This window comes from Atractosteus spatula, chromosome 12 (genome assembly GCF_055471065.1).
Source record: "Atractosteus spatula isolate fAtrSpa1 chromosome 12, fAtrSpa1.hap1, whole genome shotgun sequence".
NCBI classification, from domain to species: domain Eukaryota; kingdom Metazoa; phylum Chordata; class Actinopteri; order Semionotiformes; family Lepisosteidae; genus Atractosteus; species Atractosteus spatula.
This window is the reverse complement of record NC_142717.1, coordinates 30,453,063-30,465,867: the sequence shown is the minus strand read 5'-3', so window position 1 is coordinate 30,465,867 and position 12,805 is coordinate 30,453,063. Positions and strand designations below refer to the sequence as shown.

Below are 12,805 nucleotides of genomic sequence, written 5' to 3'. Positions count from 1 at the left end.
TGGCTGAGGGAGCGCTGCAAAGAAACGCCAGTATTTCTGACGATGTCCAGTAGAACTAATTAGGTGTAGAGCTTTAGCTACACGTTTGTTTGTTTTTTACTTTTGTAAGGGTTACACAGTTCTAAGACGCCTACATTTTCTCCTATCGGATCGGACCGCAGGATGTACAATAACATGTGCTTCTAAGGAGTGTTTACTGTTACACACGACAGTATTAGAAGCGTTAATTAGCAAAACGCGGTGAAGGCATGACAAACCCACTAATCTAAAACTACGCAAAACCACAGTTATTTCACCTCTTTACTTTTTTGTTTAGGGTACAATCTCACATGTTGCACATTTCAAATAGACATCAACAAAAACAGAGTCCTCTGCTGGCTGGACAGTGCACTGCAGAGAGGCTATTTGATAGGCTTGTGAACAAATTGCTTTAACCCACTTACTGTAGATATCTTTACAATAAAACACATCCGCAGAAGATTACCTTTTTAGTCTGATGCCAAACCTCCAGTCCTGCATCTTTGACTTTTTTTTTAACATCCACATTTCTGAGTGATTATTTTGGTTTTAGTTTGGCATTAGAGACTGGCTTCTCAGGGAAACACTTTTTTATTCCTTTCCCTGCGATGCAAAAGATGTAATGACCACCTGTTTTCTCGTTTTGTTAGTCCTAAATCAGTCCTCATTGGCATTTTTCACATGGCGAGTTCATGGAATTAAAGCCTGCGGCCCGCAGTCATGGTCTCGGAAAATCAGATGAGTCATACAGGAAGAGCCATGAAGTATGAAATTAAACGACAGAGATCACCTGCAACGGTTCAGACTCAGCTGCAGTTCTGTCTTAAGCTGACATCTTCAGAGCACGGAACATTTTATAGTCTCAACACACGCCTGTAGCAGAACATGTGGATGAAGCGTCAGAGAGATATTTTCTGTCTTTTGCATATTTCATTGTTTGCATATGATTACGTTATTTTCCTTTTCTGTGGCAAAACAGTAAATACATCCGAATCAGGCTCCTGATTGCCTGTTATTCACATTTTGTAAATTGCTGTGGTAAATTACTTCTCACAATCACAAGTAATATGTCGTGCGCTTTTGAAATACCGCTGTTCGGTAATCGAGTCAATAAAGCACTTTGAATTGGGATCTGAAGATTTGAGAGAAAGCACTGTCATACCCTTAAAAAGGTGTTACAACCACACACAGCTGTGTTGCACCGTCAGTGTCAAGACTCCTTGTTTTGACTTGACCTTTGGAAGGCATATTAATCGTTTTGATCGTTTGCAAAGTAGCATAATAATAGTCATTCATGGGAATTTCACCACATTGAATTTGTGATCCCAATAATTGGTAATAACTTAATTGAAAAAATAAGATGCCAAGATATTGTATAGATTGTTCATATGATATATTCTCTATAATACTGGAATTCGATTTTTCTGTAGAGAATTACAGAAGAATTCTCTTGATTCTTGTACAGTATGTACCGGTCATATACACACTTTCATTAGGAGATTTTAGAATATAACAGTCTTAGATTCACAACAGGACAGCTTCTTACTGCTCTTCCTGAAATCTTCAAGATGACATTCTTCCACATTAATGTGTTGATCCTTTAATTTCATTTGCTGTGTAACTGTTACTTTCTCTTGACTCAGCATGCTCTGTCTTAGGTCACACTGAACTTTAACAGTAAAATGATGCATCTGAGAAGTGAGCGCATGACTGGTTAGTGAAAGTAAAAGTTATATACAAAAAACAAATTAAGTGCACCAGTCAATGACCAGCACCCAAGGCAGGACGATGGCACGGCCTAGTGCACTTCAACACTCCAACAATTTCCCATCCTGCTCCAGCTGCTCTTGTTATTCTTGTTACGCATTATGAACGGATTTCTAATAATCTGGCCGGAGGTTTCCTAAAACATGCAAGTGGACGAAACCTCGCTTGCCATGCTTTGGGAGAAGCATTACATTTGTCAGATTCTAAATGCTTAAACAAAAGGAACTCACACAGCTGAGATAGTCAGCCAGTTACTTAATCAGGTAAGTCAGGGTTTTCCAGCTGTCAATATTGTGATTGTGTAGTGTGATCCGTCAGCTGAGGACAACCCCAATGCCTCTGACATGATTTCACTCTGTATCCTGGCCTCCTCCAAGGCTGCCCTTTCATACTGGAGCTCTTATTAGCTTCCCTGTCTGCTGCAGCCAGCCACCCACTCATGTACAGTGAAGTCCCATCTACGCCAAGTGAAAGACTAATTGACTCTACCGACCCCACTGTAATTTGGAATTTTCTTCCCAGGGGAAAATGAAGGTCAGGTACCTTCCGTTCCATTATGCCCGGCATATTCACGCTTACTGAACCGATTTTTCTTTGGATGCCTGACTTGAGAACACAGGAGGTGACTCTCTGAAACAAAACTCATCTGGATTTCCTCATTTTTCCCACAACCGCTTGCATTCTGGGCAAGAAAGGTTTTAAACACAACGCAACATCTCCTTAAATTAATCCTGAGCCGGAATTTAAAAAAAAAACCCATAAGCAAGTGTTTTGAGGAGCTATACCAGAATTTTTTCCAGCAATGTGAAATGAGAAAATAAAATTAAAGACAATAACACAGTACAAAATTAGCAGAAAGTCACAGTGCACCATCTGTGCCACAATAATTAAACCAGGAGAACTTGTTTTTTTCCTCCATGGGCCAAACATAGGGGAACTGTCCATTCCATGGTAAGTGAATTAGATGGAACATTAGTCTGACACTTTGTGACATGAAATGTAGTGTATCATTAGGTTCCACTACATGTTGTACATATATGGGAATTTATTATATACTAGTCTCCTTATCTCAGAAGAAATCCTATACAAGAAAGAAATACAGAATGGCAAGGAAAGGTTGCTTGTATAGTTTTCCATGATAAATTGTTTCTTTGATTCACTGAGCAATTCTGCTATTGCCCTTGCTCAGTCATTGCCTTGAATTATGAGCAGTTAGGGAGCCACCATTCAGATATTGTGACCAGCCAATGCTGAATAAATAAAGGCTTAAATAAGACAATTACCATTTAATGTATGATACTTAACAAGAAAGTTACTACTGATTATGCTTTAGTTATATTAAAAGGGTGCTTCTTTATAGTATTGATTAATATAATTCATCAGGATTTTCTTTGGATTTTGACTATGTGTTGACACCAGTAAAGCTGAACTGATTGCAAAGTGTCTCCCTATTTTTTATCTATTAACCGATCTTCTGTTGGCATCCTCTAGGTTTCTTTTCTGACTTTTTATATTTTTTGTTTTTTAAAACGTATTTTCTCTGTTCTTCCCGTCCGTGTATTGATTGGGTTTTTTTTCCAGATGTCCAGTGACTGAGGAGGCCGCTCAAGAACAAGCACAGAAAAGAAAATCAAGATTGTTCTTTGCTCTGTCTTTTGGGGAATCCACTTAGCCGGTGGATCGTTTTTTCTTCTAAAGCATAGACAATAGTCAAAGCATAGGCACTACTAAAGCAAGACAAAATCACCATGGATACACCTGCACGCTTATATTTTTGGAAATGCTGCGTACATGTTCCACCAAATATTATGTAGTCTTTTCTCGAAGGCGTGTTGGGGTGGGGGAGAGGTGTAATTTTCGTCAGACAATAGCTTTTTAGAGTTTTTTTTTAAACACGCATCTCATCAAAATGTATCTTTTCCTGAATTTATCTGAAATAAATTGTGTATTTATTGCTGAGGGTGGCACGGTGGTTACCATTGCTGCCTCGGTGGCACTGCGTTCAATTTCTGGGGAGTTTGCATGATCTCCCCGTGTTCGCGTGGGTTTCCTCCAGGTGCTTTTCTCCTCCCACAGTTCAAATACATACTGGTTTCTGGGAAAATTGGCCCTGGTGTGAGTGTGTGCGGGTTTGTGGTCGTGTCTGTTCCCTGCCTTGAGCCAGATGCTTGCAGGGTCAGGCACCGACTCCTCCGCGACTCGGAATTGGAAGAAGCGGTTAGAAAATGGAAGGATTTTTTGCTGAAAGAATAAAAAGCTGACGTTTCGGTCAAAGCTTTTTGTATTAAATGCCTAATATAATTGGCATTTTTGTATTAAATGTCTAATATAATTGGTTATTTGCACATACACTAAACACAAGTGTTACTAAGTAACCGCTAAAACACATATTCACACAGTCTCCAATATGAGAATTGGCGGTAATACTTCTAATAGGTCAAGATTAATCCGTTTTCACACAGTACAGTTTATCGTTCAAGACAACGGATTTCAAAGCTGACAAATTAAAAATACTTTTTTTTCATGATTTCTAACATGAAACTGAATCATATTTTTATATTTCATAACCTTTCGGTGTGAAAAATGTGCGGCTATTGGTAGGTGACCTCTGTTCATTCATCTGTTTTCAACCACCAATTAGTACCGCTTAGGGACGCGGAGAGCATAACCTGTCACACAGCGGTGCATACACGGCTGAATACACGCTGGTCGGGACGTCAGTCGGTCGCAGGGAACACACACAAACGTGTTGGATGGCAGTTTGGTGACGCCATTTAACGCAGCAGGTGCTGGTATGTCTTGGCACGATCAGGAGAAACGCTAATCTCCCGGGGAACACCCGCCCGGACAACATGCAAACTCCCCGCAGACGTCGCTCCGGGCCGGAATCACACCTAGGACCTGGAAGACCTACAAGGTACCAGCCCTTTAATTTTTCTTTTTACCTAAAGAAAATCTGCTTTATCACGGGAGTAGATTTGCTACAAAGACGGTAATCATACAAGTAAATGTATAGTGCGTGTAGCATAATGATTAAGCTAATAAAGAAGTTAATCCATAAAGCATTCCTTTTTTGTAGCATTCTCCTATCGTTTCCCTGTGCTGAAATTCTAATTCCCTTGTATCCATTATTTTCTATGCGAAATTCTGAAAAACCTTGCAAGTATTCTTTGGTTATAAATATACAGTATACTCTTCCAGGCAATTGTTTAGTTTATATGGAATGTCTGTTTCAGCAATGTACACGTTTATTGAATACTCAATTACTGAATCGACATCTCATTATTAGATGTGTTTTTTTTTCCAAATTATAAGAAAACACAGAAACATTGCTAGGTTGTAAAACGGGAGTAAACCTACTCGTGGGGAGCCCCGACTTCTAAAGACTGATCCTATTTATAGTGATCGATTAAGTGGGTGGTTTGTTAAGAGAACTAGGGCTGGAGATCTCTGTTGGTGCATTTCATAGAGAAAGAAGGATACGTTTGCTATTATACTGAGTGAATTGAACATGATTACCTATTCAATAAAACAAAGATGTTCAGTAAAGACTAGAAATCGGAGTTTGGAAGTAATTATTTTGTTCTTTAATCTGCGATAGTTACACATGTACATTACAAATGAAAATTGTGGGACTTGGCTTTCTTTAAGTAATATACTATTTCTCATAAACGCTCCCTTGTGTCTTATTGTCAGTCTTACGTCCCTTAACGAGGAGTTCTAAACATTTGTATAGCTGGAAGTGCATAAAACACATTTAGTAGGGACGGCTGCAAAAAAATGTTTATTACGGTAATAGCGTCAATAGATGACGATATCATTTTATACAGTATACGACGCACTGCTTTAGCGAGCAGGGCGGTAATGGAATAAGCAGGATGTGTATATTCCGGACTACAGTGAACAGCGACAGCCAATCAAAGAATTCACTCCAGCTGCGAGAAGCACGCGTTCATCGCTTTTGTACAGTTGGATTTCATGTTCCAGCATCTTACAACAAGTTGAGGTATTTCTATGACTACCCGAAAATCAACTAGGAAACAAAAGGTATGTCTACATCTTTATTCTTTTTTCTTCAAGTTCCACTCATCCTTTAAACTACAAAACATCCACACTCAATTCATTACGAATTAAACGAATCACTATGAACCACTATATCCGTATTTCTAGCTCTTCACCTGTCTGCCAATTTATTTCACGTGCACAGACACAAATATGTTAGGAAATACATTTTAAACTTGGTAAATACCAAGATATGTTTAAAACCGGTCGTTGAAGAATTCAACAGAAATTCGGGACTAGGTTATAAAGTGGATTTCTTATTGGGCTTCCAGACTCTTTTCTACCAGGTACATATTTAAAGCACATTAGGGTCTCATTTTAATTTCAACAAATGATTTTGTTAATTGATTTAATATAACTTAACCCTTTTGTAACCGCTGAGTTTGATTAAGACGTATTTATTCATTTCAACGTAGTGCCTACACTTGATACAGGGCAGTGTAACGTCATACTATTTTTATTTGCTTTCCGCAGGTCTGAATCTATATTCCCTACTAGGAGTATCATCCCATACGAAAAACGATTGTGCATGGACTGAGATGCTGGGAAGCAGGGGTGATGTAGTCACTGGGGCTGGCGGATCTCCCGGCATGTGTTCCTTCCCGCTGTGTGGATGATTGAGCGAAATCAAGTTGAAGTGAACCTCTGGTTTTTGGATCCACTGCGAGAATGTTGGAGGAGCCAGGAGAAACTCACTGCAGCGTCTGCTGCTGCACATTAACAAACAAAATCTTAATGGTAGTCTTCATGATCTTATTAATACTGGCTATCTTATTCGGAAACTCTGTCACTCTGGCTGTCTTTTTGGGGACCAAGCACTTCCGCACCCCTCAAGGATATCTCAAAGCGTCTCTGGCCGTTGCTGACCTCGCGGTAGGGATGTTTGTGGTCCCGTTTTCAGTCTATGCCGAAATATCGCTTCTGGTGAGTGACTCTACTGTAGAACTGGCCACAAACACGTCGCTTGCGAGTAGTTTCCACCCTTGTAGTCTGATCGGCCCGATGTTCGCAGGTTGCACCCTGGTTTCCATTACAACTGTCTTCTTGCTCTCCATTGAGCGCAGCATCGCGATTTTGAAGCCACTGCACAAAGACGTTGTCATCACCAGGAAACGGACTACCATCCTTATCGTGCTGTCCTGGCTGGCGAGTTTCTTCCTGGCGGTGTCCCCGGTCCTGTTCAGCGGCGAGATCGTCCTGGAATACAACGCGTGCAGCAGAATGTGCAATTACGCACTGGGGAAAAGCGAGCCTCCTACAACCAGCGCTTGGAACATTCTTCTCCTCTTCCCCGCTTTCGACTTCACACTGCTGGGTGGCACTGTGGTCATAAACCTCCTGTCCTTAACCACCATCCGCCAGCACTCCAAAAGGAGAAAGCACCTGGCCGAAACCGAGAACCACACCGTCGCCAGACCCACCTTTTCCGACATCAAAGCCGCCAAGACAATAGGAACTCTAACTCTGGCTTTCACAGCTTCGTTCACTCCCATCGCCGTGTTTGTCGTGGGGAATGTCATTGGAAACAAGTGGTGCAATTTCTCGTTTTTTGCGTTTTGGATACTGACCACAAACAGCTGCTGGAATGTCATTATTTACAGCGTAAGAGATCAAAAGTTCAGGCACCGTGCGCACCAGCTTTTGGCATTGCCCCATACAAAGAACGTCTCTAAGAGACAGCTGGTAGGATAGTGGCAAGTCAGCACCCAAGAGAGTAAGAACAATAAGACAAAGCAATACTAGGGCACTCGGAGAGAGACTGCAAGATTTAGGAGGGAACGATATGAAGATTTCGGTTCAGTGCGTAATGCTTTTTAAGGTAGTTCAGGGGATCGACGGCGTATTTTTTTCAGGGCGTATTTTTAGCAATGATGGTCGTTAAAAAGATGATAACATTTGTATCGTACAAAAAGCTCAAATAGGTTTCAACTGCATTTCAGTTGTCTTGTGTAACACAGCAGTACAGATCCAGTGGGAATGATGATGGATTTTTGTATTTATTCGTCAACTATTGCGGTCTTTTGTTTTTGCAAGGGACGAAAGGGATGCATATCTTGAAATAACAAAAATAGAAAGTAAACTAAATTCAAATATTATTATAAGGCCCCATATTTGCATGAAATAAAAAATGTTCTTTTCTATTGAGTTTAATTGTATGGTGCTGACTAACTCACTACAACTACAGCAAATCTCTGAAAATGGATAAACGTACTTATTACGTACTTATTCTGTTGTTACTTTTGTTTCACTGAGAATCGATCTTCTGTCCCTTATATGTCCGTGTCTGTGTTAACGAATTATGCGTTATTTAATATATAGAATATTGCTCTACATTTGTAAACTACTGTATGTACGTACTGTATAATAAATTGATCTAATCAAGGTGATAGAACACTTTTCATTCGCTTTTTTATTTATCTAAATAACCTCCATAAATATGATATCACAATATTTTGAAAATGTGCGGGTTTAATTTTACATTTTTAAAAAATTACACATTCGAATCTTTTTACTCATTCTTCATATTCAGTGGTTTAAGTCTAAAGACGAAAAAGGTGATTAAAATAGAATTATTATTACGTCACTAAGGTATGCGTTTTAGAAGATTCAATTTTGTGAGCAGATAGACTGTGACAAGCCTCTGATTTGAAATCATTCCTTACAGGTGAGTGCAGGTAAACACTAGAGGGGAATAAAGAGCTAGAATTCTACTAGCTCGTTGGAAAACGCAGCAATTGAAGTTGCTTTTTTTTAAGTGCTTCACGATCTGAAAATTTCTAGCCAATTTGCAGGGTCATCTGCAGTGAGACAGAAAGTGCAGAAAGTAAATTAGTTTTAATGGAGAGTTCGAAATGCAGAGTGTTCTGTAACTAATTGAGCTCTTTGCCGTTCTCGAAGTGTTTTACCAGGTCAGGTCTGTCACTTGTAAAATAAAATCACAACTTTATTAAACACGAGCCAATTTATGTTAATGTGATGCATGATCTAATAAGCGTGTTATAGTGTTCTTTGGTTTGCTGTTATACCAATTACGTTAATATTTGGTGCCTTAATCTGCACTCATACTCTGCTAGATTGTATTTCTTTTGTTTTAAATGAACCAAGGACAGCAGCATCTTGAGATATCCCACAGCTCACAGGCTGTTGGGGCAGGTGAATATCAGGCCTTGTCCTTTTCTTCCTGGATTTGTGTTTTGATGAGGTCACATCAGCCATCACACAAACAGCCACTGAACTACTTTAAGCAGTGAAGTTCCCACTTTTAAAGAATGCGAGAAAGGCTGAATGGTCTTCTCTCATCTGTGACTTATCTAGTACATTTTGAATGCCAGCAGCTAGGTGATCTGAAGATCTCATCCAGCTGTTTCTTGTAAGCAGCCAGGGGATCTGCTTCACTGACATAGCAGGACAGCTCATACCGTACTCACACAGCTCTTTGTGTAAGGAAGGAGTACCGTGTGTCTTTGACAATACCCAGAGAATGATAATGTGGTTTCTGCACTCCACAACTGGGCTTTGTCAGGGACTTGTACCTTTTCACATTTTTATCAGAGGATATCAGGAGCGGGAGGCATGGTAGAACTGTGGTTGGCATGGCTGGCTTGCAGCTGTGGGGCCCTGGATTCAATTCTGGACCAGATGTGCTATCTGCATGGAGTTTATTCTCCCTGAGTTTGCATGGTTTCCTCCCAGAGTCTGAAGTAACTCTGGTGCAAGTGTGTGCACGTTTGTGTCTGTGTGTGCCTTGTGTTCCCCTGTGCACCCTGTGCGTGCCATTCAGGGTGTATCCTGCCTTGTGTTCATGACTTGCTGGGATAGGCTCCGGCTCCCCTCTGCCACTGTATTAGATAAGGCAGACAGGCAATGGATGGATAGATAGATAGCAGGAGTGTAATTTAATATGGATGTGTCACACTATGCTATTTTCTATGATTGTTCACAAGAGCGTCACTTCAAATTACAAAATGACCAGAAAAAAAATCCCCCAATATTTTTAAAGTTTTGAATGAATTTGGCACAGTCTGTTACTGGTTGTTTCATTTAGAATTAAGGTTTCTTCATTGAGTGTCCCACGCCCTTCATTTAAAAATGAGAACTATTGTTTGATGGCTTGTGTTATCAGTATGAGGCAAAGCATTGTTATCCTTGAGGCATTCATTGGACCGTGTTCTGCATTGTCGGTAAACCAGGTTAGTTATCTAACTAAGATAATTAGATCTCATTGCATCTCATGTAACACAGCCCAGTGCACAGAAACAGAGATCTCCTGATTTTAAGAGCCCTGCCAGTGTAACCATTAACTAACAATGAAAAACTCCATTAAATAGTGTGGAGTGTACATGCTCAGTCTGAAGATTTCTCCAGAGAGCTGACATTTTAATTAACAGTTCAAAATGTCAAGCAAAAGCTATTCTATGATGTTATTTAAAATACATAAAAGTGCAGAACATTTATTGCGCAGAAAGGTTAACCAAATGACTGTGATTTCAAATTCTGTTAATAACTGCACACTCTCAATTATCAGTAACACACAAAAAAAAACAAAAATGAGGTAATTAGTGCATAGATCAAGCAAAGGCTAAGATGAGCAGAAGACAAATCAGCAAAGCCTAATTATTCAGAGCAAAGGGCAGAAAATTAAGAAAATAGTAGGACTTGATGAGCCTCTTAAAAATGCACAGAAATTCTCCTGCATGATTTTCTGTTTGACTACCTTGATATTTCATTAAAACACCAGAAACCCCAAAATGTCCATCAGAAATTCACTCTGTTGATTTGTTGAAAGCTTAATTTGTGATCTGGACCACAGTAGAAATGCAATTTTCTTTTTATGTGAATCTGTGCAAATATCCTAAAATAAGTCTGTTTTAATGAACATGCTGCATTACACGCGTTACATGATTTCCAAGGGATTTTCCATTTCCAAAGGATTTTACAGATGAATCACCATTCCATTGTGCTAGATCCCCAGGAATTCTCACAATGCCAACCTTTAATGAGTGTTACAATGGTGCTGAGCAGCCTTCAAATTCACTGCCTCCAGAAAATTCTTAAATCTTAGATTGCAAGAAAAACACGTTAGGTTTATTCTAGTGAACCAAATCCCTTTTCCAAGGTAAACACACAAGGGGGTCACGCACAACACTCCCACATTTTGAATGGAACTGATAGTTTTCTGTTCTGAAGGTTTTTTTTTGCCTATTCCTGGGACAGAATCCATGTGAAGGAGTATAAACTGGGATCACTGCCCAGTAGCCCACTGGTGCTCAACGACATTAGAGGATGAGGGTTGGTAGGGAGGTCTTTACTCTGAAGGAAAAAGCCGAAGCATTAAATCCAGTCATATTTTGCCAGAGCAAAGTATTAGAGCCCAATAAACAGATGTCTATCCCTAATTTATATGTAAATTAACTGTACAAGGTTAATTCTCAGTGTCAATTTAACAGTCTTACTGAAAAACTGTTGCAGATGTTTTTGTTTTGCTTTAAAAAATGTAGGCCATTTACAAGAATGGACCTGCAAGAATAAGGTGACTAATCCTGAGAATTAAGTTTTGGAACTTTCACAGGGCTTGGTTTTGGGACTTTAGTCAAATAGAAGGTACCTGGACTGATGTTGGCTCAAGATATAGAAACAATGTCACGAGTGCTCATGTGATCAGTGTACTTGCTGCTGTCTTGCTGCTGCTCTCGAATGTTTTATTGTGTTGGTAAACAGGGTCCAGAAAAAAGGCTCTTCACCTGTCTCTTGCCCAATTTAGGAGAAACCAAAAGCTTCTGATTTTCCTGAAATGGCTTTAATTAGCCGCTGCCCTAACAGAGTGAAGAGAATGGCTTCTTACAGACTGCTGTGACAAGCGTGGACTAAAACTTTCAGATGTCAAAGGTTCAGCAAGAAATCCCAAAACAAGACATGGTTTTGGGTGAACAAGGAAAACAGAAAAAGGTACGGAATACTTACGCAGTGAAACTGAGGAATGAAGCAGGACAATCCCATTGGTATTCCTGAAAAGACATGGTCCATGGTCCCTCTATAATTTCCAACTTTGGCACAGTTGGATTGGGCCTTGAAGAAGAAACACAAAATGTTTTCTTGCATATTCTATTTACAGTATACGTGTATATATACTCTTCCAGAGGCTGCAACAAACCTCTTTGCTGCACTGATAGACACTTTTGTTTGAAAGATCAAAGGAACTGGAGGGCATACACTCTGCTGAGTGCGATGTTCTGTGTGACCTGGATCACAAAAGAGCCAAGAGCGAGGACATACAACTGGACCACAGCCTTTCAGTATGTATATACTCACTGTGGTCTAAGTCCTCCCAGCTGGTCAACAGCATCTGTTTGCTCAGTCATAGGGGTTCCTGAGATCTGAAAGATTTGTTTCATTCAGGTCAGATGGAATAATTGCACTCTTGGTTTTAAGGGTTCCAAATTTCATTTTCTGCAGCGTTCCTTTGCTATGACAGCGAATGTGGTAAGGACAGATCGCGTCTTCTCCTTAATTTTGTGCCACATTCCGTTACTAAGACTCTTTACAAATCGTTAGTTGCTGTTACAGGACTGTTTGCTTTGGGAGCTAAAATCTGACTTTTTTCTGCATTTTTATTTCATCTAAAAGTGACACCCGACATTCTTGCAAATCTTCCAATTCTATTTAAATAGATTTTTTTCCAATGTGTGTTTAAATTGTTTAAATCATTTTATCCTTCCAGATTGTATGCTTATTCAAGCCTAGAAAAGTGGGATTCATTTCTATTTTCATGACAGTTTTGTTCATTTATTTTTTATTGACATTCCTGCCATTATATTGGACCCAGAGATGTTACTATCATGTAAATAAACGCAAGATTTTGCTTCTTTTATTCTAAATATTATATGCTATATGAAAAGTATGTGAAGCTTCTCCAATAATGTACTGTATATTGCTAATGAGGAAGGATCATGTTGGATGT

The 12,805-nt window shown here is 39.6% G+C and overlaps 2 protein-coding genes across 2 annotated transcripts in view; one reads left to right on the top strand and one right to left on the bottom strand.

Annotated features, from left to right (window-relative positions):
• Window positions 1–12,234, bottom strand: part of plekhf2 (pleckstrin homology and FYVE domain containing 2) — a 52,879-nt gene extending 40,645 nt beyond the window's left edge. Inside the window, exons 1-2 of the mRNA XM_088929452.1 lie at window positions 12,157–12,234; window positions 11,809–11,913 (exon numbers count right to left, since the gene is read on the bottom strand). The gene's annotated coding sequence lies outside the window, so the exon portion shown is untranslated. The remainder of the gene's footprint in view (window positions 1–11,808; window positions 11,914–12,156) is intronic.
• LOC148822890 (histamine H2 receptor) lies at window positions 6,315–7,561 on the top strand. The gene has a single exon (XM_088929449.1). The coding sequence runs from the start codon at window positions 6,517–6,519 to the stop codon at window positions 7,537–7,539; it is 1,023 nt and encodes a 340-aa protein (XP_088785575.1). The 5' UTR covers window positions 6,315–6,516; the 3' UTR covers window positions 7,540–7,561.
• Window positions 12,235–12,805: the final 571 nt, after the last annotated feature.

Excerpts from the sequence above, each read along its gene's own strand:
- LOC148822890 (XM_088929449.1), top strand. The coding sequence starts at position 6,517 with ATGTTGGAGGAGCCAGGAGAAACTCACTGCAGCGTCTGCTGCTGCACA.